Source organism: Dendropsophus ebraccatus, chromosome 1 (genome assembly GCF_027789765.1).
Source record: "Dendropsophus ebraccatus isolate aDenEbr1 chromosome 1, aDenEbr1.pat, whole genome shotgun sequence".
Classification (NCBI taxonomy): Eukaryota; Metazoa; Chordata; class Amphibia; order Anura; family Hylidae; genus Dendropsophus; species Dendropsophus ebraccatus.
This window is the reverse complement of record NC_091454.1, coordinates 54499991-54524876: the sequence shown is the minus strand read 5'-3', so window position 1 is coordinate 54524876 and position 24886 is coordinate 54499991. Positions and strand designations below refer to the sequence as shown.

At 41.7% G+C, this 24886-nt stretch overlaps 1 protein-coding gene across 1 annotated transcript in view; it reads left to right on the top strand.

Moving 5' to 3' along the window:
• The window catches only part of PDLIM4 (PDZ and LIM domain 4), a 124514-nt gene extending 105655 nt beyond the window's left edge, over window positions 1-18859 (top strand). The window contains exons 4-7 of the mRNA XM_069970980.1: window positions 6486-6682; window positions 12524-12681; window positions 16799-16919; window positions 18227-18859. Of these exons, the coding sequence (XP_069827081.1) occupies window positions 6486-6682; window positions 12524-12681; window positions 16799-16919; window positions 18227-18431 (681 nt within the window). The 3' untranslated portion in view covers window positions 18432-18859. The remainder of the gene's footprint in view (window positions 1-6485; window positions 6683-12523; window positions 12682-16798; window positions 16920-18226) is intronic.
• Window positions 18860-24886: the final 6027 nt, after the last annotated feature.

Sequence of the window (24886 nt, the reverse complement as noted above, 5' to 3'; positions counted from 1 at the left end):
TATAAGATGCAGTCATAGGCCCAGGTGTCCTCTCATTCTTATGCAGTATAATAGTTGTAGTAAAGAAGGAAATAAGAACATAAAGTCAATATCTGAGTGTGCAATCATACAGAAAGGAGAGATTTGTTAGGACTGGCGTTTTATACTACAATCTACCATGTTTATAACATTTTATTAAGAAGACAGAAAAGGAAAAATGAAATCTACTTCAGCTACGAGCACTGCAGTATGGCATTGCAAGCTGCTTCATTTTCTGTGGAGTGGTGAGAGGAGTGGAAAGCCACAAATTTTACAGCAAATATGGCGTGCAAAGAAATGTGTGACACAGTAAAATAATATGTTCAAAAAGGACTCCAAGAGAAGATCCCAAAAAAGTGGAATTTACTATTGAAATGTTATTAATCTCTGCAATGTTAAGATCACCATACACCTTATACTTTTGTTGGCCGAAGCCGCCCTTGCAATGGGATCGGTTGTCAGTAGAGAGTGTGTGTGGCCCTCCCGACACTCCACCAGACAATGTCAGTGAAGATAGTGGTTGGGTGTGATAGAAATTCACTGCCTGACCTCTTTTTGTCGGTGGGAAAAGGAGCAGTCTCCTCATAGAGAACACAGGAACGCTCAGTTGTGCTGAGAGGACAGGAGAGATAATGGTCGCCCTACTAAAATTTAACATGCATGACCACCATTAAATTGAGCGTCTGATGCTGAATGAAAGCAAACTGCCCAAAACAAGCAGCCCACCCTCCAGTCCACTCTGGATGGCAGACTACCCCTGTGACTTCTCTGGAGCCTTTCTTGGCTCCACGTTGCAACTGAAGAGAGAAAGACTATAGATGCAGGACAGCAGACCACAAAGTATTACAGAAGGCCTAGGAGGGTGTAGTGGTTGTCTAGACCAGTCAGTTCCAGGTGAGCTTGTATGGACAAAATTAGCAAACAGAAGATTTATCAGAGAGTCAGAAGCAGGGGCGTAGCTAGGGGTTCAGCCTAGGGGGGGCGAGTGAGTCTGAGTGGGCCCCCAACCAACATTACCCATAGGGAACCTCAGCAGGTGGCAAGGCTTTTTGAATAATAAAGTAAATATTCTTCTACATTACTTATAGTGAATAAGGATACAGAGCTGTGTAAGAGGCTTCTACATCTGGAATATAGAGCCACAAAAAGATTAGAAGAATATAGCTGCCTTCTTCCACAGACAGCACCACTCTTGTCCTCAGTTTGTTTGTGGTATTTGACTAAAGTTAATAGAGCCAAGCTGTGATACCACACACAACCTAAGAGCAGGGGTGGCGCTGTTTTGGAAGAAAACAATTATGTTTTTTTTTTTTTTTTTAATTCTGGAGAACCCTTTTAACTAGATTATCTTTGCCTAAAAATAATAGTGGTATAGGTAATAAGTTTTTGTTGTTGTGTGTGTGTGTTGTCACTCCTCTCACAGTCCTCACTCCTCTCACAGTCCTCACTCCCCTCACAGTCCTCACTCCCCTCACACAGTCCTCACTCCCCTCACACAGTCCTCACTCCCCTCACACAGTCATCACTCCCCTCACACAGTCCTCACTCTCCTCACACAGTCCTCACTCCCCTCACACAGTCCTCACTCCCCTCACACAGTCCTCACTCCCCTCACACAGTCATCACTCCCCACACACAGTCATCACTCCCCACACACAGTCATCACTCCCCACACACAGTCCTCACTCCCCACACACAGTCCTCACTCCCCACACACAGTCCTCACTCCCCACACCCAGTCCTCACTCCCCACACACAGTCATCACTCCCCACACACAGTCATCACTCCCCACACACAGTCCTCACTCCCCTCACACAGTCATCACTCCCCACACACAGTCCTCACTCCCCTCACAGTCATCACTCCCCTCACACAGTCATCACTCCCCACACAGTCCTCACTCCCCTCACACAGTCATCACTCCCCACACACAGTCATCACTCCCCTCACACAGTCATCACTCCCCTCACACAGTCCTCACTCCCCTCACACAGTCTTCACACAGTCCTCACTCCCCTCACACAGTCCTCACTCCCCTCACAGTCCTCACTCCTCACCCCTCACACAGTCCTCAATCCCTTCACAGTTCTCACCCCTCTCCCCCCCCCCCCCCCCCCCCCCCCCCCCGGCAGCCATAGACGGTGAGGATCCCTCCAGCTGCCGTCCTCCCTCCTCATACGTTTTGCAGCCAGTGAGGGAGAGGAGGGGCCAGCAGCAGCAGCCTGTAGCAGCGTGTAGAAGGAAGCAGCAGGAAGAAGATCCAGCCCTGGCCGGGCTCGGCATCCGACAGCTGAGCGGGCCCCTCAGGAGCAGGGGCCCGCTATTCCCAGGTGCAGTTTTCCTCTTGGGGGCCCCAGCCACTACAGACATGTGTTAACGCTGTATGCAAAAGCAATAGCTTTTGCAGACAGCATTAATCTGTCTGAGACCTCAGTGGGCCCCTGCCTGAGTGGGCCCGGGGGCGACCGCCCCCTTTGCCCCCACCTATTTTCGCTACTGGTCAGAAGCCAAGAGGTCATGTATATGCAAACCCAGTAGCCAGAAGATCACTTGGAATCAGAAGAGATGGAGGGTAATCAGGTACACAGTACTTAAAGCAAATCTACCATTAGGTACATCACTGTGCTTTTTCACCTTAATCGATTGGCGCAGGCAAGGGGAAGACACTGGTGTGGTCCTTTTTTTTAAAATGCTGCCCTGTTCCTGCACTTGTCGCAGGTCTTTTCTTGGGCAATAACTCCTGCCCTCTGTGACGCGGCTCCATTGATACTAATACAGTATAAGCCAGGAAATAATCAAATTTACTGACATCTACTAGAGATGGAAGCATAATTTATATAGCCCATCTACTGTAATTTACCTACCTGTTCTGGTTCCCACAGTCTTCCCCACTTCTCGCCACTCTGGTCAACATTGTGGCACTGCGTGGTGGTTATAATGGTTATAATGGCCACCAGATTGTCAGGACAATTGGTTGGACAATTACTGCCTTGGGACACTGAGACATTTAGAGATTGGGCTCAGTGTCCTTATGCACTGATTGGCTGTCCAGTCCTGCTGACACTGGTGGTAACACCAGGAAGCCACAGCTCAGTGCCAAAGTGCTGTGGAGCCCGAGCAGTTAGGTATAATACAATTATAAATAGAAATAAGGGTGGGAAAGTTATATAATAGTTGAAAGTGTGAACAAAGGGAGAGGGATAACCCACACAGACTGGAGAAAGGGAGTAGAGCACACCAAAGGTACAAGGTATACAAATACAGAGAGGAAATAGAGCTCCCACAGCAAACTGCAGATGCTGTAGAAGCAAAAGTAAGCAAAATATGTTTCGAACGAGTAAGTACAAAACAAAAAATATATATTTTTTTTTCATAGGTGTACATAGCCTTTATCACAAACTCGCTGACTAGAATAATTGCATGGTATTGCCTTCATGGGTTATGAGTAACACGTCTAATAGGCTTTATGGAAACATCTGTTCACTTTGTTCTACATTTTGCTCTATGGGAAAGAAAGTGAACTCCCATCCTTTAAATAGAAACTAGAGCTGTTTCCATTCAGATACACTGCACTTGCCATTAATACCATGTACACATGTTATTAACACATATACATGCGGAAAAGTATAAATATAGCTGGTCTTAAACATTTGGATATAACAATTCTTTGTTTTTAGAGCGATATTGTCTGACAGTCATCATTTACTAGCAAATCCAGATGTTTTCAGCTGGATCTGCTGTGCACAATGTAATGCCTACCGGCAGCTATAGTGACACAATGATAGTACCATCCAGCAATGCTCTGTGGGAAAAAGCTAAATCCTGAGAACCAGTGCTCTTTTTCCCAGGGTCAGGCTATAGGGTGAATTGTGTCACATAAATCCCTGGAGTCAGGCAACCTGTTACTGTATTGGGACTTTTTTTTTTTTTTTTTTTTTTTTTTAAATAGCTTGAAAATCCCATCCAGCACTTCAAGAAAAATTGCAGTCCCATGTAAACTAAACTAATGTAAGATTCAATACATATATATGATTGATCCATGTTGTGTTACTGAAGTAGCCCAAGCCTCAGAAGTGCAGGAGGAGAGGGGTGAGCGTAGAGACAGAGGCAGCAGCGGATGTAACAGTCAGGACGGACTCTGACGCACTTTTAACCGTTATGATGGCCGGGCTGTAGACCCTTGGAAATGAGTCAAGTGCACACGTTGATCACTTCTTTTCATGATTGTTTTCTTCATTTTCCAAGTTTCCTACTTGCACAATGTTTCATTCTTCGTAGACAAGTGATGGATGTTTTTTTCCATATGACACTTGACATTTGTTCTGTGCCACAGAAGAATAAGTAAAAGAGGCATCTGGACTGAACATCACCCCAAGTTTTTTCTTCCTTGAGAAGGCACAGCCCTTTCATGAATACGACTTTCTAATAGATTTCCCATCAGTTTTATGTGTGTGAAGAAACCATTGTGACGTCTAAGGCCTATCGTCTCCAGCACTGCTTTACGCATGCAGGGACGGTCCCTGATGGATTTTCTGCAACTAGATAAGAATATAGTTGAACGTCTCTACCTTCTCCTCAGCCAAGAGTAAAGCGAGACAGGGAAATGTTAACATACAGAACATTATGAAGCTACAGGAAGAGTTGGAAATGGTGCTGAAAACAGAATGAAATAAACTTGGATCCTTTATTCTGGCTATGACTAGAATATAGATGTAGTGCAGAGCCGAGTCTACCTCTTATTTCCTCTAGATGCGGAGGATCCTGTTATGTTGACTTTTACGATTGATTCATAATGTTCTAATCATGGATTTAATGATTCTTGTCTGGGATACAGATTCCACATGCTTGAGAGTATGGAGAATGGAAAGGATATGTTTGCAGTTCATTAGATGTATTGTTCTGTATTTATTGCATGGTGAACGGCCCGAGTTCTCGTAATTCGTTCTCTCTTTGGAGTTGGTCCACTGTAGTTCATGCGTTATATTCAACTTTATAGAAAATTCCTTATTATATTAAATGGGCATAGCTGTAATACTGTCTGTTTATAACATGGACTCTGGCATCTTTTGTGTGATTTTGTAGGACGTTCTGATTACAGATATTTTTCCTGGCTATAACATTGATGACCTATTCTTAGGATTGTTCATAAACATGAACAGTACAGTACATACTGGAGCTTTGACATTGCAGTAGTCACTTGCAGTCTCTGTCCAGTCTAGTCTCTACAGACAGGGGCAAATAGATAAAATCTCTTTTTAATGCTTTTTGGAATATTTATAAAGTACTTGAATTTTCTAAAGGTTTTTTTAAACTCTTCATGGTTTTCTTGCATTAACCCTTTAAAGAAGTGTCAGTGCTCACAGCTATTGCTCATTCTCTCCATGTCAGGGGGTGAGAATAAAGTTGGGCTGATTGCCAGTACACACACAGGTCTTGCTTTCCCTTTATTGCCTGGCCAATCCTAGCACAGCACGTCCTCTTGTTATGCTAGGACACAGTGCTAGTAAAAGTGCACCAAACTGAACAGGCATCCATTACTATGGATGGCATATAGAGGGAGAAGGAGCACAGACTTTGTAAGAAGCTGTATAAACAGAAATGAATAAAACAGCAGTAGTGAAGCAAGCAAGGGGTTAAACTAGGCACCAAACTATTGCTGCTTAGTAAAAAGGGAAGTCTTAACTTACTTTTCAGTGTCAGTGTGGACCCTCTGAAGGTGACAGACAGGCTCAAAGATTGCACCTAACACAACCCAATATTTGGTCACTTTCAGACTGAAAACAGAAGAAAAGTCATGTATTTCACAATCTATTCAACTCAAAGCATTTGAGACGTTTCTATGTAAGCTATGGTTGGACTCTATGAAAGCAGAGTAGGGTTTCTTAATAAGTATATTGTGTACTACAGGTGACTTAAAGGGCTTTTCTAGGACTATAATATTGATGGCCTGTCCTTAGGATGTGTCTCCCAGAAACCATGGCTGAAGGAGCCGTAGCACTCCAGTGATTTGTTCCAGTGTGACACAGTGCTCTCTGCTGCCACCTCTGTCCTTGTCAGGAACTGTCCAGAGCAGTAGTGGCATTCTATGGGAATTTGGAACTGGACAGTTTCTGTCACAGACAGAGGTGGCAGCAGAGAGCACCATGTCATGGAAAGAAGACAACAATTCCTTCAGGACATACAGCAGCTGATAAGTACAGGAACACTTGAGATTTTTAAATGGAAGTGTTTTACAAATCTTTATAACTTTCTTACAACAATTGATCTGAAAACTATTTTTATCTTCTATTTCTATCCATAGAATAGGCCACCAATATTATAATTCTGGGGGAAAAACTAACAACCTTGGGGTCATCCAGAAGCTGAAGATACTGGACATATTTTATGCTAAACCAATGACAAAATAAGAATGTATTTATATTTTGTATTGTGCATTTTTTAAATATTTTGTTGTATTTTTTCTTAGGATATTTTCCCAATGGAAAGTGCTAACAACAGGCGATCAGCACCAGTTTCCCCACGAGGCAGTCCAAGTGATGTCCGACCAATGCTGAACACTCAGTACAACAATCCATCTAGACTCTACACAAACAACAACAACAATACCACAGACTCGCATCTATCTTCACATATGGGCAGGATTAATATCTCTTCTCCCCAAAGGTATGTTCACTTCAAGATCTCTACTTTATATACATTTATTATTTAAAGGGGTTCCTCTGCAAAAACATTTTTCTTTTAGATCAACTGGTACCAGAAAATGCCAGAGATTTCTCATTTACTTCTATTAAAATTCTCAAGTTTTCCAGTACTTATTATCTGCTGTATATCCTGCAGGAAGTGGTGTATTATTTGTAGTCTGACTTAGTGCTCTCTGCTGCCAACTCTATCCATGTCAGGAACTGTTCAGAGCAGTAAAAATTTCCCATAGAAAACTTTTCATGCTTTCCAGACTGGAAAGACTACACCACTTCCTGCAGAACATAAAGAAGCTGATGAGTAATGGAAGACTTGAGACTTTTTGATGAAAGTAAATTACCAATCTGTGGCACTTTCTGGCACCAGTTGAAAGAATTTATATATATTTTTTTTAACTACCCCTTTAATGATCAGTGTGATGAATGGTTAGAACATAACGTCTATGCGATATCATTGCGTCTGTTGATGATTTAGCCAGCTCATTCACTTCACAGGTTTAATGTTTTTACATGATCCAGGCTTTCGTCATTTATGTAGATTTTATGTAAATTTTAATTTTAAGACGTTTCAAGATAAGTTATTTTAGGATTAACCTGCATCCAAAAAAATTATATAAAATGTGCTTCGAAATTTCACAGAAAGTGAGATTTGTCCTATTCCTTCTAACATAATAACTATGCTGCGTTCACACTACGTATATTTCAGTCAGTATTGTGGTCCTCATATTGCAACCAAAACCAGGAGTGGATTAAAAACACAGAAAGGCTCTGTCCACACAATGTTGAAATTGAGTGGATGGCCGCCATATAACAGTAAATAACGGCCATTATTTCAATATAACAGCCGTTGTTTTAAAATAACTGCAAAGATTTGCCATTAAATGGCGGCCATCCACTCAATTTCAACATTGTGTGAACAGAGCCTTTCTGTGTTTTTAATCCACTCCTGGTTTTGGTTGCAATATGAGGACCACAATACTGACTGAAAAATACGTAGTGTGAACCCAGCATAGATACAGCCATGTAACCAGCTATATTTTATTGAGTGTTCCCACATGTACTATAGAAGCAACAGCTTTAGTCTTCCTCCAATCCTTCCCAATTATGTCTTCAGAACTTGGATATAATTTACCATATAACTCCTCTGCTGCATGTGAAGCAAATGGATACAGTAAAGCTGGGGCAACATGGCGACTGCAACACAGGCTGTGTGATCAAAGATTGCCTTGCTATGTCTCACAAATCACGATGTATTATAGCTAATGTAAGTGAAAGGGGTCATGTTGTGACCCACAAATGGCTATGACTGCAACCCCAACAGTAGCAAGAAATCTATCCTGCACCAAGGATTACTTGAGAGATGAAGCTTGAAGTGTACAGGCCTGTATGATGTGACATACCATACATAACAGTGACTGCGAGTCCAGCTGTACTGAATCTTATGGATGTATACATTTACCCTGAAAGGAAATCTTTGTGTATAGAATACTACTGCCAGATATGGTTTACTAAATACAATGTATACAAGCACACAGTAGACATTTATCAGTGCTGTAAATAGAGAAAGAGATGCTATCTATGCATGAGAGCAGGCAGAGGGATTTCAGTATTGTATAGCTGGCGGTAGGAGAAGTCTTGAAAACTTGTCAAATTACATTTTCCATTACATATAGTGGAAGGATTCAGCAGGATCTGATCTGATGATAGTGAAACCTTTCTGTGGAGTATTTTACTGTATCAAAATGTATTTAAGGGAAACCTGTCATCTGGAAATTAAGTACGAATGTTACATAGTTATTGGGGAAATTATACAGGTAGTAGCATTCACCTAGCAGTCTGTGCCTGTAATGTGCTAAAATGTTTTATTTTGCAGTGCAGTGCCAATATTCTTGGGGTGTTTAGAGCGCTGATCAGCATACTGTAGGCTACTCCTCTTTGGCACTTCCCTACAGCATAAGGCTGTGTTCACACATTGTATAACATCGGCCGTTCTGTGACCCGACCGGTACTGCATTTTTAATGATCTTCATTTCTGGTGAATTCGGATGTGTGTGCCCGCATCCCAATTCACCACTGCACTTAATGGAGCGTGTGGCCGGAGCCACACGCTCCATTATGTGAACTGACATGTTCTATGTGGCTGCTATTCAATAAATGGAATCCCATTCTATGTGTATACGCTCCGGCTGGGATTCCAATCTTTCCAATACAACGTATTTTTAGCATAAATTTTTGCTAAACATATGTTGTGTGAGCATGGCCTAAAACAGTATTTTTTCAGAAAGCTAAATAAGAGCTAATATCTGTATAATTTCCCCCCAAACTTTTGAACATTGTCAGAACTCTGGTTCTTAACTTCTTTTTAATTGGTTCTCTTTAAGACTATGTTCACACATTGTCAAAACGATGGCCGCTTTATTGGTCAGCCTTCATTCAATGATAAATAATAGCCGCAATTATTGTACAGAAAACGGTCGTTCTTATGAAATAACAGCTGTTAATTGTCGTCATATAACAGCCATCCAATAACGACTGCCATCATTTCAACGGTGTGTGAACATAGCCTAAAGGTGTTTTTCTTAGATACTAAAGAACAATATCCATATTGCAAACAGATGTCAACATTCCAAAAATTCTGAGCTTTGCATATTGTGTTGAGAATTGGTAGGTGAATTCTTTTTCTTATTTATTGCTAAAGCGCCCTTGATTGATTGAGGGGACTCTGTTCAGTATTCTGACATACTGTGTGTGTAAAATGAAACACAATATACTCACCTCACCATGTGTGCCATGTTCACTTACCCTAATAACGCGCTCTCCCTGCTCTGCTGATGATGTTCTGAACTTCAGCAACTGACTGCAGTGTGTTGGGTCTGCAGGAGAGCATGAAAGCATGTTTCCTGGTGTTAAATTGTTTCAGGAATTATCTTCCCAGTATGTGTAGATTATAGGGGGATTTTACCAATGCCTTTACCAGAAAACCAGTTGCACATTTTATTTCACACAATGCCTGGCGGGCTGTAAGTGTTATCTAATATAGCAGATGTCCACAGCCCTGTGCTGCTGCATTGTCTTTCTGATATATAGCTGAATCTTGACAGGACAATGATCCGGAAGCTATTGTGCCCTATATATATGCAATGGCAATATACATTGTGGGTGCCGAAATATTAGCTTTTATCTAACGAAACTATTTAAAACAGATACATCAGAATTGGAATAGTTTAATAAATGTGCAGTCAGCAGTATCAAGTTTCTTACAGATATATTATTATTTTTATACTGGGTTGGCACACGACACAACATTTGAGAAACCCACATGTTGGCATAGACCACACAGTGTGTGCTGAGATACAACTATATATAGCTTATATCCAGCTGAAATGCAGTCTCCTACACATTGTGTCCCCAAAGATGTAAAAGCAGGCAGGGAGCCAATAGGGGTGAATGGATGTAGTCCTATATGAAGGCTGTGCATGAAATATAGCTATAAGATAGGACTGCAGCTGGCTTAATGAATATTTTCCAGGAAACATATATTGCAGGCATGAAGGTGAAAACATCTGTGAATGCTGTCCGTATATTATAGGCATATAATTTACGTTAGGCACATACCTGGCCTGTTCAGCTTGATCAGAATTTTAGTATGAGATGAGAGCTTGGGGTTATTTACGCTAGAGAAAAGCCGTCTTAGTGGCGATCTGATTACAATGTACAAATATATGAATGGACAGTACAGAGATCTTTGTAGTGGTCTTTTTACTCCTAGGTCTGTAACCATGACAAGGGGTCATCCTCTACATCTAGAGGAAAGAAGATTTCATCATCAGCATCGACGCGGGTTCTTTACTGTAAGGCTGCATTTACACGTTCAGTGTTTTTCCCGGTCCGTGATTGTGGTCCGGCAGCTACCTCCGTGATCCGTGCAAAACAGTCCGTTTTTCATCCGTTTTGCATCCGTGTCCGTTTTTTTCATGGATCTGTGTTAAAGCATTTTAAATCACATTGATTACATCACATCCGTGTTTTTCACGGATGAACACGGATGTCACATCCGTGTACATCCGTGAAAAACACGGATCTCATTGATTTCTATGGGGAATCCTTTCCGTACATCCGTTCCGAGTAATGACATGTCCTATTTTTTAACGGAATGGATCACAGATCCGTGAAATCACGGAACATCTGAATAACCCAATAGAAAGCAATGGACTGTAAAATTGTCCGTGCGCACGGATCCGTGAGCACGGACAACTTCCCGGAACGTGTGAATGCAGCCTAAGAGCAGTGAGACTGTGGAACTCTCTGCCACATGATGTTGTCATGGCTAATTCATTAACTAAATTCAAGGGAGGCCTGGATGCTTTTCTTGAAAAATATAATATTACAAGTTATGGGCATTAGAAGTCTGGTGTCTGGTAATATGTTGATCCAGGGATTGTTCTGATTGCCCTTGGAGTCGGGAAGGAATTTTCTCCCTGTGATGGGTCAATTGTCACCTGCCCCATAAAGGCCCTATTCCACTGGCCAACTGACAGGAGAAAACGAGCACTATTAGCGCTCGTTTGCTCCTCGTTCCCCGCTTGCTACCGCCACTATTCCGCGCAGCAGCAGTGAGCGGGTGAGTCCGGGGGGGGGGGGAGGAGAGCAGGGAGGAGCGGGGGGCTGCCCTTGTGATCGCTAGATCATCTTGGCAGCCCAAAGAATACAGCAGCGGTCTACTGCCGACGCTCCTATTCCACGGAGCAACGGCAGCAGATCGTTGCTGTATGAGTCGTTTGTCTTTCAACATGTTTGAAAGACAAACAACGTTCGTTGCCCTTTTATTCCACGGGATGATTATCGTCCGTAATGGTAATCGTTCGAAGGACTAGGGCCTTAAAGGGAACCAATCAGCCTGTTTGGGCTGATATGGTTCCCTTGAGCATTGTATAAAGCACCTGGAGCGGCCGCGGCACGTACCGTCCACGGCCGTAGCAGGTGCTTTATAACGGAGAAAATGACTTTTATTCCCCGGCTTGTGACTAGATACGAGCGGGGAAGTAGTCATGGTGGGCGGCTCCCCGCTCGTATCTAGTCACTGTGCTCTGCCTGTCAGCGTGCTCGGCGGGATGATTGACAGGCAGAGAGGCCAGTAACGGACCTCTCTGCCTGTCAATCATCCCCTCTGAGCACAGGCGTGCATTTTTTTGAAATTACGGATGTCATTTCAAAATAATGGACGTTATTTGACTTTAAAATGACGGACGTCCACAAACACGGCTGTCGATTGGCCAAAAAAAGAAGCCGTGTCAACCTAGCCTTAAGAGGATGCCTTAAGAAATCTGATTCATATGAGAATCCTAAGAAATCCAGTTTGTTTTAGAATTTTTGGGTGCCTTTACACAGAGAGATTTATTTGACAGCTTTTTGAAGCCAAAGCCAGGAATAGATTTGAAAACAGGAGAAATCTCAGTCTTTCCTTTATGATCTGTTCCCTGTTTATAGTCTGTTCCTGCCTTTGGCTTCAATGATCTGTCAGATAAATCTTTCTGTGTAAACCCACCATAAGGGGCAAATAAGTTTCATGCATGAGGCTCCTCACATGACATTTCTCTATAGAGAAGTGTGTCCTTACGTTTCCCTAATGTGTCTTTGAACATTGTTTTCTGTCCATTTCAGGCGTATTTCTTCTAAAGATATGGCCCAGCATGTACATTGTATTGAAGACTACTGAGTTATGTAGAATATGGATAAGTCCTTGTATGGTTTTCAGTGCTTTACACATAAAGTTCATGAGTTTTATTAATATATTTGTCACCAACAGTGTTGAACCACAAAGACCTGTCTCAAGAGGCCGAAATGGAATAGACATTGAATCTGATGTGTACAAAATGCTCCAAGACTATGAAGAACCTGTGTCACAGCCCAAGCAGTCTGGATCATTCAAATACTTGCAAGACATGCTCGAAGCTGGAGAGAATGGTTAGTGTAGCTTTTTATATACACTTGACATATAATGTACACTATTCATTCTATCTATGTGATCCTTTTTTAGTCTTTCTATAAGACTTTAATTCCACTAACTTTAAGGTTGAGATAACACATCCCTTATAACAAGTAACCAGAATGTCATTGCAGGCGCCTAAATACTATAGTAAGAGACTGCTGGTCAGAACTGTCTTGCACTGTGCACATTTTATAAGACAATTTGTGGTACATATTGATTCTGAGATTTGTCTTGTGCCTTTTGTGTTAGGGATTAGCTAGGAAATGAAACTACTAAAGAATTGTCTATGCAACGGTGCCATACACTTCCTATACAGTCACCCCATATCCCAATACAGCTCCAAAGAACATTGGAGAAAGGTATCAAAATAAAACTGTAGTGTAAAATATAAGGTTTGAGCAACATGGATGCAGCCTATTCTTCTAGACAAAGTCTCCATGTGTTCTGTATGCTTTAACCTTAGTAAAGTGTGGACTTTACCGCTGGAAGATTTCCTGGTTGGGATCACAAACTGGCAGTGGTAAAGTTGTCAGCTGTGGCATTATCACGAGCAGAGCCAAGGTTTATAAAAAGGAATGAAGACAAATTGCAACAAGCCAAGAAATAAGACAAGAGAAAAGTCAGATCCAGGAGTCAGTACCATGCCTAGCATTACAAGTACCAGGTGTATTATTCCAAAAGTTAGGCAGAAGTGTACTGAAGAAATACCCAGCAGAAGCATTATATTTGCCAGGAATAGTATCCAAAGGGCTATGTAGGGTCAAAGTTAGGAAGAGGAACAATAGCAAAAGGAACACCCAACTGCAGAGTTAGAAAGGATGAATGTCATTTTCAGGTGTTGGTTGCCTTCGCCACCCGGTGCCACTGTACAAACAGAGCATGGGGCTGCAATAGGAGAAAAAAGGCAAACCAGGAATAGAAGCATAGCCCAGTTGCTTATAGTAACAACTGGATCCAGCCGTTTACTGGGACAGCACTTGAACTGGGTGAGGTGAGTAACAGATGCCGCTATTACTGATCTACTAATGAATGTACTATGGGGAACATTGTATGTCGGCTTTAAAGCCCTGCCCCTAATCCCCTGCTGGATCTACTAAGAGGTGCTCGCCCCTTAGGGACCTTTGGAGCAGGTGAACATTTCTACCCCTGTCCGCCCATCAGGCTAGCAGGCCATACGCCACATGGCGTACACCAGGGTATACCTTGATGAATGTGCCCCTATATGTCTTTATGCATAATTTTTTTTTGTTAAGTTGGAACAATACAGACAAAAAGAGACTAACATCTTTTTTTATCATTTGGATCTCATTCAAAAGAAATCAGGGGGAAGGAACTGTTCCAACAATAGCAAGGTAACCTGCACATGGAAATCCATGGATATATTAGTTGGACTGTAAGAGCTGAGAATGGGTTATGTAAATACGGCTCCGCAACTAGTTATCCATTACAGGATTTCCATTACATCCATTTCTGTATGAATAAATACAGAAACCTAATCATCTGAGGCTGAGTTTGGTAATCAATATCCCGTCTATGCTGAATGGTGCAGATTCCTCTGTAGTCTTGGTAGATCAGGAAGAGCCACATAGTTTGTTGTTGCTATTATGTACAATGATAATAAGATCCCCGCCAACAGCAACATCTCCTCCAACTATCTGCCAGTATCAAGTAAGGAACCCCACTGTTGGTCTGACAAGAGCGGCATTAAGAAAGGTTCTGTGTTATGTTGGGATGAATGTTGCAGCCACATAGGCCAAGTTTTCTTAAAACAATAGACAAGAATGCGTGGGCGGTTTCTTTGGTTTCTTTTCCCTGTTCTATTGTAAGTGCCTGGCTGCATGTACTCTGTGTCTTCATCATAGCAACTGGCGGCTTCATTTCCAGCCATTATTTTAGCTGGACCTTCAGCTTGTGCTATGGACTTGTAGGCAAAGTACAGGCACAGGTCATTCGTGAGGAGACGTCCTTCTTAAAATGAAGTTGAGGCCTTTTGGAAGGTTTTCTATTGATTTGAGGAATGAGAGAATATTATAGGTTCAGTGACGTGGCTCTCAGCCCACCATTTATATCACACATTTCAGTGCCTATTTATCTGGATCAATAGGTTTTGGAAACATCTCTCCCTTGTAGGAGTACAGAGCCTTGCCGTTTTATGATGGTCAAGACATACATGTCATATATCAGTGTAACTAAGTCTGCCAGTAAATACGTATAAACAGAACTATTATAAAAGCTGAGTGTATATCATGCTGTATAAAAATAGTATGCCCCCTTTGCAGCATCCAAGTTAGTGTTAAAGAGGTACTCCAGCGAAATATTTTTCTTGCAAATCAATTGATTTCAGAAACTTATACAGATTTGTAATTTACTCTGTTTAAAAATCTAAAATCTCCAGTCTTTCCATCTTTATCATCTGCTGTCTTCCCTGCAGGAAGTGGTAATTTGTTTCAAGTCTGACACTGATCTTTGCTGACATCACTGTCCGAGACAGGAACAGGAAAGGTTTTCTAGGGGAATTTACTGCTGTTCTGGACAGTTCCTGACATGGACAGAGATGTCAGCAGAGAGCACTTTGTCAGACTGGGAAAAATACACCACTTCCTGCAGGACATACAGCAGCGGATAAGTATGGGAAGACTGAAGAATTTTAAATAGAAATTAATTACAGATCTATATAACTTTCTGAAACCAGGTGATTTGAAAGATTTTCGCTGGATAATCCCTTTAACGTCCCTCAGCACAAGGACGCATTCACATGTGGTTTTTAATGGGAACTGAAAAGATTAATGGGTCTACAATGAATATACATTGTAGATAACGCTTCATGGGGAAGTGAGTGCACAAGCTGAGCCGCCTGTAACCTCAAATATGTTATTGTGCAATTCAGTGATCTACTGAGTCTTCGCATCTCTGCTTATACAAATAAAAGTATATGCAAAACAGCTCCCTCATGCCAGCTTAAAAGGTGGCTTTACCTTTAAGTCAGTGCCTTACCCCAACTAAGAGTCTTAGAACATGACTAGGGATACATCCCTGTGCATACTACAGAGCATCATACATCCCTGTGTATACTACAGAGCACCATACATCCCTGTGTATACCTACAGAGCACCTTATATCCATGTGCATACTACAGAGCACCATACATCCATGTGCATACTACAGAGCACCACACATCCATGTGCTTACTACAAGGCACCATACCTCAACGTGCATACTACAGAGCACCACACATCCATGTGCTTACTACAAGGCACCATACCTCAACGTGCATACTACAGAGCACCATACATCCATGTACACACTACAGAGCACCATACCTCCATGTGCATACTACAAGGCACCATACATCCATGTGCATACTACAGAGCACCATACCTCCATGTGCATACTACAGGGCACCATACATCCATGTGCATACTACAGAGCACCATACATCCATGTGCATACTACAGAGCACCATACCTCCATGTGCATACTACAGGGCACCATACCTCCACATGCATACTACAGAGCACCATACCTCCATGTGCATACTACAGAGCACCATACCTCCATGTGCATACTACAGAGCACCATACCTCCATGTGCATACTACAGCGCACCATAAATCCTGCCACAGAAAGCCTGAATTTCCTCCCTTTGCCCATTCAGTTACTAGGCTGCTCATTCTGGCTGGGGTAGACTCTGGATTTTGTAATACAGAAGGGAAGATATGTTTATGTAATAGGAATATTCTTTACCTGGAACATATGATTCGGAATAATTTAATCTCATCTATGTGTCTCTAATCAATATGAATAGAATTTAACCCAACTGAACCCCAGGAATTCTTCTCATTGAGAGTTTTGCCGTCTTATCCATTGTGTTACTTTTATTCATCTCACTAAATGTAACAGACAAGGAAAGTTGATCTCAGCCATAAGACGTCCAGATTTCTGTCACAAGCCCAAAGTAAACTTTCAGAAAGTGCTTTCAGATCTGTCTGACTTGTCGATGTGCCACCAAGTTACAATCAATTTCAGCCTCTTTATTAGAGGTTTGAGAAGAATTCTTCACACAGATCTGATATACTATTTTTATACTTGGCAGGTGAAAAGCTAGAAAGACCGGCCAGCTCCAGGAATGTCAAGTCTCCTGTGTCTAAGCTGAGCAGTCCGCTGACTGGCTTACAGATGCTCCCAGAGTGCACCAGATGTGGGAATGGGATTGTGTAAGTAACAAAAATAACCATAAAAAACTGAATTTCTACTTACTATACAAATTCCTCACTGCTTTGTTTTCTACTTCCCATATAAATATACATAGGGGCTCTTTTGTAGGTGTACAAATTCACTAGGGCTAGAAGGAAATGCTAGGAAACAGGTCAGTCAGGCTGAACCCTACCCTGTCTACCCTTTCCTATTGTCCTATTTCGTTTACACATCCAGAAGGGTTAAATTATACAAAAAATAAATATGTAATGTAATATGTTACTGCAGCAGGCAGAAGATATAGATGATTGCCAATCATTTGTCTGTCAGTTTTTGAAGGTGTATGGCCACCTTTACTCAAGCACCACAGGGTCGCTCAAGCTCAATCAGGCAGCACGATGCTCTATCCAGCACTATGCTAGTGGACAGTCAGGTGATGAGGAGACCATGAATATTTAGTTGTTCTACAGGATATACAGTGGACAGGAAGATAGATATCCATTTTTCCACCCCTTGAAGCTGCACACTACAGTAATAAAGTGGTAACTGTGACACACTAGGACTAGGGTCACACGTAGTATGAGACCATCTGTTCCGTGACTCGGCCGGGATCTCAGAAAAGATCATCCCGGCCGGTACTGCAGTACCATCCTGATCATCTTTAGCGCTGTGGAGTTCTGATGCGGGCGCATCAGTGCATGCTGGCATCAGAACTCCCCACAGTACACAATGGAGCGTGCGGTCGGAGCCACTCGCTTCATTGTGTGAGCTAACAGGGCTTTCTGCGGCCGCTATTCACTGAATAGCGGCCGCAGAAAACTGACATGTCAGTTTTCTACGGCGCCGCTAGGGATCCCAGCCGGAGTGTATGCTATGTGTATACACTCCGGCCGGGATTCCCTCAGCTTGCAGCACTACATAAGTACCGCAGAAGTTGTTACAATGGCCGTGATTTCTGCAGAACTTACGTAGTGTAAACATAGCCTAGTATTGTAAGCTTTCGTTGCTCTCTATTAATTGTACAAAAATTCCCTGACAACAGTACAGTCAAAAGGTTTCATAGCTGCACATATCACCAAGGGAGCACAGACTCGTATCTCCTATTTCTTAGTTCTCTGTGACCTTGCACAGCACTACCCTCATACACAATCACTAGTGGTAGACTAGACAAGGTGAAATGTCCAAAGGGCTATGCTACCTTTCTTTCCACTAAGAGATTGAGAGGATGACTCCTATGTCCTTGTATAGTGAGAGTGTCCTTTAATCTTTTGCCAATAATACTTTAATATTTGTATGGTTATTATTGCCTTTCTTCCCTATTGTATAGTGGCACTATAGTCAAGGCTCGGGACAAGCTCTACCATCCAGAATGCTTCATGTGTGATGACTGTGGTCTCAACCTAAAACAGAGAGGCTATTTCTTTATTGAAGAGCAGCTGTACTGCGAAACTCACGCCAAGGAGAGAGTCAAGCCTCCAGAAGGATATGATGTTGTGGCTGTTTATCCCAATGCCAAAGTTGAACTTGTTTAACCACTGAAGCAAGCTTTACTTGCTGGAGAGGTCTACAGTCTTACACAGCAATACTCCCAGAGCCCTTCCCACCACAAGTAATGGTTTTACATTCCCTTGACAAGACATCTCCATTCTAACATTGTATCCAAGAAAACAATGCAGAAACATTTGCATGAGATGAAACAATGCAGAAATGTTTCAGAATATACATTTACTTCCTGTGTGAATTACACTGAACATAATATCTATAGAGAGCCATGTCAGAAAGGTTTCTAACACTTTTCCATTAACTATCCATATGTTTTATGTTGCTGTTGTGTGTAATAGCAGTCTACATGTTTGCATTCTACAGTTTGTCTTCCTTTGGCACCAACAGAATCTTCTGTAAATACTAAGTAATATTCCTCTTCTGCTCTAATAAAATATATTGTTTTTAGTATTTTCAAGCGGTGTCTTTTTTTATTTCTCCCAATATCCCAACAATGATCACAAGCAGCATTAATAAAATCATTTGCTTGCCAGGACACTGTGGTAAGTCTCCCATAGACCTCATTGTAGCCATTTTTGTAGCCATTCTTCCTGGTAATCCTGCTGCAGTGTCCAAATCTTCTTCACGTCCCTGTGACTTATCCCACCTCTTTTTTTACTGTATGTTATCTATTGACTGTAATAGTGTAAGATAGGTAAATTATAGAAAATAAATGTTTGTTGTACCACGTTGAAGTACATTTATAAAAAGTGGAGCACATGGCAATTGGGAGTAGAAAAAAATGTTTGCACCACCTAGCTGAAAAGTCCCAATACAAAATTGCTGCCTTGTTGCAATGCACATTGAAAAGAAGGCTGCCTTATACAATCCAGATAAGTGTGTATATATATATCTATATATACTACAGTTCAAAAGTTTGGGGTCACCCAAACAATTTTGTGTTTTCCATGACAAGTCACACTTATTCACCAACATACTTTGTGAAATGAATAGAAAATAGAGTCAAGACATTGACAAGGTTAGAAATAATGATTTGTATTTGAAATAATATTGTTTTTACATCAAACGTTGCTTTTGTCAAAGAATCCACCTTTTGCAGCAATTACAGCATTGCACACCTTTGGCATTCTAGCTATTAATCTGTTGAGGTAAGCTGGAGAAATTGCACCCCATGCTTCTAGAAGCAGCTCTTACAAGTTGGATTGATTGGATGGGCACTTCTGGCGTACCATACGGTCAAGCTGCTCCCACAACAGCTCAATGGGGTTCAGATCTGGTGACTGCGCTGGCCACATTACCGATAGAATACCAGCTGCCTGCTTCTGCTGTAAATAGTTCTTGCAAATTTGGAGGTGTGTTTAGGGTCATTGTCCTGTTGTAGGATAAAATTGGCTCTAATCAAGCGCTGTCCACTGGGTATGGCATGGCGTTGCAAAATTGAGTGATAGCCTTCCTTATTCAGAATCCCTTTTACCCTGTACAAATCTCCCACCTTACCAGCACCAAAGCAACCCCAGACCATCACATTACCTCCACCATGCTTAACAGATGGCGTCAGGCATTCTTCCAGCATCTTTTCATTTGTTCTGCGTTTCACAAACGTTCTTCTTTGTGATCCAAACACCTCAAACTTGGATTCATCCGTCCACAACACTTTTTTCCAGTCTTCCTCTGTCCAATGTCTGTGTTCTTTTGCCCATCTTAATCTTTTTCTTTTATTGGCCAGTCTCAGATATGGCTTTTTCTTTGCCACTCTGCCCTGAAGCCCCAAATCCCGCAGCCGCCTCTTTACTGTAGACGTTGACACTGGTGTTTTGCGGGTACTATTTAATGAAGATGCCAGTTGGGGACCTGTGAGGCGTCTGTTTCTCAAACTAGAGACTCTAATGTGCTTATCTTCTTGATAAGTTGTGCAACGCGGCCTCCCACTTCTTTTTCTACTCTGGTTAGAGCCTGTTTGTGCTGTCCTCTGAAGGGAGTAGTACACACCGTTGTTGGAATAGCCTTCATTTCTAAGAACAAGAATAGACTGTCGAGTTTCAGATGAAAGTTCTCTTTTTCTGGCCATTTTGAGCGTAATTGACCCCACAAATGTGATGCTCCAGAAACACAATCTGCTCAAAGGAAGGTCAGTTTTGTAGCTTCTGTAACAAGCTAGACTGTTTTCAGATGTGTGAACATGATTGCACAAGGGTTTTCTAATCATCAATTAGCCTTCTGAGCCAATGAGCAAACACATTGTACCATTAGAACACTGGAGTGATAGTTGCTGGAAATGGGCCTCTATAAACTGTAGGGATCTTCCCGGGGGATGGTGTGTTTGGACACAGCTCACAGCAGACTTGGACTTGTAAAATAACAGCTTGGCGTTTATTTGCAGCATTAACAGTCCAGCAAACAGAAATACAGCAGCACCGTGCTTTTAAGAACAAAAGAAACAAAAAGGTCTTGCCCGTCTGGGCGCTTACTAACAGGTTTCTTTACCTATCTGACACTAGACAAACAGTGCGTCTTTCACCTGGATACCGCAGGGTGTATATAAGCTCCAGCAGCGTCTGTATTCACAGCTCCCACCAAACACACAGGCTTATCACTCCTGGCTGAGAGCAACCATCTACACACTGTGAGAGCTTTTACCTTCTCAGGCTGATTAGGGTCAGAGCTCACCTGATCCCAACACCTGAACTGGATCGAGGGGAGGGAATGGCAAGTCCCACTATCAAAACCTACCTGCCATTCCATGTAAATCCAGGCCCGGCAACAGTAAATAATAGCTCAGCAGCATAACACTGCTGAGCAACAGATCCCTCCTGGACTTACCATCTCCCCGTTTGTAGCAACCTTGGTAAGATGTACACCCCCTCGAACACTTCTCCCATGACATGTCCACAAAACCTATGTAGATATTGCACCAAAAAACAGACATTTGCAGCTAGAATAGTCATTTACCACATTAGCAATGTATAGAGTGTATGTTTAAAGTTAGGACTAGTTTAAAGTTATCTTCATTGAAAAGTACAGTGCTTTGCCTTCAAAAATAAGGACATTTCAATGTGACCCCAAACTTTTGAATGGTATTGGATATATATATATATATATATATATATATATATATATATATATATATATACATTTTTTTTTTATTATTATTTTTTTTTTCTTTAGAAGACCTCCAACTTAGTAGACCACACTCTTCAATGCAAAAAGTGTTTGTTTCACTGGCTATTGTCCACCACCTCAGTAACGGAGTTTGTATGGTAATATGTTTTATTTGCTCCAGATTCACATATGTCTTTGCTCTATTTTGGGAATGAGGATAAGTAGTGTGCCATTTTCTTATAAGGAAGACAATTAGCAAACATGTTCAGTATTCTAATTCTCCACTGCACCTGTGTCTGACCTTGTACATCTGTCCAGACATGAATGCTGTGGAGTCACTGTGCTGGGAGGACGCTAGACTGACAATGCAGTTATAGCTCATTCCACAGCTTATATCCTGTTAAATGCCTGTAAATAAATTACATTCTGAAACTACTACTTTAGGAATAACATTCTTGGGTTGCAAAAGAAAAGTAATTTCCCCAGTGACTGGACTCTCCCGAGTTAGTCACGCTGACTGGAACTGTTCTGTTAAACAACACTAACCAAGCTTGCATGTAGAGGTTCATATTGAAATATCTTTAAAGGGATTGTTGGGAGACTATATATTTATGTCTGGGAGTACAAAACTAGAAAAAATTGTACCCACCTTCCCAGATCCCCCACCATAGCCATATATATGCCTTTTTTATGGTGGTGTGAGTTATTTAAGCTTTTTTCCTTCCTACATGCCAAAAACATACAGGTTGTTTTGCCTGAATAAAAATTAGAACAACTTTTTGCCCCGTCTGCACCTGGCTCACCAGATATCCAAACATGGCATAAAAAGGCATGCCTGTGTAAAAGGGATAGCAATCAGCTGATGAACAAGCAAACGATTCTCCATCGACTGAATGGACCTTCTAGAGTACCATATAAATTATTCTTATTGGCTGCACATCTCCCTGTTTAGAGATAATAATGCATGAATGGCTGCACAAACACACCTGCAATTGTTGGCTACATAATTAATTGAGCCTTGTAAAGACTCAGCAAGATCAGCGCTTGTCTGCTGCTTGAAATTGGGCCGTGCAAAGGGCCCTAAGGGTTTACATATGGCAGATGCAGACATTTCTACGGCTGATCCATTTATCTGAATGGGGATTGTGCAGAAATCCATGTGCATTCTGTAAAAACAACCTCATTTACATATATGCAACATTCATATACAGATATTTCTGCAATAAATCTGACTTGTGGCTATAATAAGAAATTTCATACCCTTCACTATCCTTCAGCTACAGAGAAACTGTTGATGCATAAAGGGGTGATGTCAGGAAGAAAACTAGGTCTATACTGATGCATTATGTTAAATCAAACATATTTCCAATGTACAAGCATTTCTTAAAATGTATCATATGAGATATATAGACTCACTAATCCCCATGTGCTTGCTTTGTTTTGATAACCTGTTGCTCTTGGTTACGGCCCTCTGGACTTCCACTAGGTTGGGTCACTAATGCTCAGCTCAATTGCAGTCTCTTGATCTGTCCCATAGTACTACCAGTTGGTTTTCACTTCACATGCAAGAAATGGGGGATTGTGGAGAAAGTGTCTGCACTGTTGCATGGCAAGCACGGGGTCACATTTCATACAGGAAACCAGGAAGTGATCAGATACATAGGGAAGAAAAAGGGTACAGTAATGTAAGCTTCTTTACTAAAAACAGCATATTTCTACTCATTTACATACACTGTATGTATACAGTGCACATCTGATTTTACCTCATTTGCTTCATGACACCACCCCTTTAACACCCTTTTTATGTCCCTATGAGAAGAATAACATATAACATATAGTAACATGCTTATGCACACCATTGTGTGGCAGCCGTATAACAATTTGTGCTGCAGCTCATTCTTCCTGGCCTCCCCTTGAAGTGTCATGCATCTAGCTGTCAGCCTATCTGTGAATTAGGGTAAAGCCCATGCAGTAAAACAGCTTTATTTTTACACTGGAGTCTTGGCAGCAGAATGGCGTGAGGTGTGATGTCATACTTAACAAGGATGTAAACTGGGTGGCTGATGCATAGCACAGGGTATGAATTATGGCTCGATGTGGCTTCCCTCCCCTATAGCACCAGTCTAGATGGTAAAACCATTGCTAATGTTATGACAGCTGTGTTTCTCAGCTTTTCTGATATAAAACATGAAACTGCAGACAGACATGTCATAATGGGAAAAGCAATGAACCCTACTGCTGTTTAGGATGTTGTACAGTACATAGACACCTAACCCTTTCCTGAGCAGAGGGAATTTCAAAATGCAATCTCAGACAATCTTAGTTCTTAAAGGGGCTTCTAAGATTTAAATGAGCAGTGACACTTTAAAAAAAATTACTTTGACATGTCTCTGCGATTGGTGGGGGTCTGGAATGAGCTGGGAGAAGTGCATGCTCCGTGTATTCTCTCCCACCTCTATGCCATGTAAGTGAGACAGACAATATACGTCTATGGGACTGTCGTGGTTATTTGCAGAGAGTGGGGAGAGAAGAGCTCAGCTGCACACTTCTATCCTCACTCATTCTAGCAAACGGTCAGGGTCTGAACACCCAGACCTCAACCAAAAATTTTTATATGTTTCTACAACATGTCATAAGGTTTTTCCTTTAAAGTGACAGGTAATCTTTTAAAGAAAACTAGTTCAAGGGTGGAAATGACAAAAACATCCGTCACTCACCTCCATGTAGCGTTAGTGGCCTATCCTCACTGCCATCACTGGTCTCAGAGGTGTACAGTGCAAGGCAGTCAGATGGTTATACAGGCACGTCTTTGTACAGACAAGTAAAGAACAGTAATGTTGCTGAAGTGGCAGGTGAGTATTGGATGTTTTGTTATTTTATGGCCATCTTCTACATGAGAATCTATCAAAATATAGTAAAATAAAATACTCCAATATGTCAGTATGGGATGAGAGGCATATGGAGATACAAGAGTCCTCCAAATCCTACCTAAGTGTGATGCATCCACAACAGTCTTTTCCTGATTACACACCATGCGATCTATCCAGTTTGTGACTCTAAATTTCCCACATTGAGCCACATTACAACCATCTGAACGAAGCCTAAGGGCTTTGTTCACACTATTTTTTATTGTTTGTTTCTTGTTAAATATAAATGGCTTATGGCAAATCTGTTAATAAACCCTTTTTCAAGTCTCAAAGTAATTTTCACAGTCTTTTCTTAAACAAGTGCCCAGATCCCAAGAATACTATAGTAGGCCGAAAAAGAAACATCAGTCTAGTTCAGCTGAATATCCTACAATGTTGATCCAGAGGCAACAAAAAATCCCCATGAGCTAGAGACCAATTTGCATCATCTTAGGTATAAAAAAAAATAATGCCTTCCT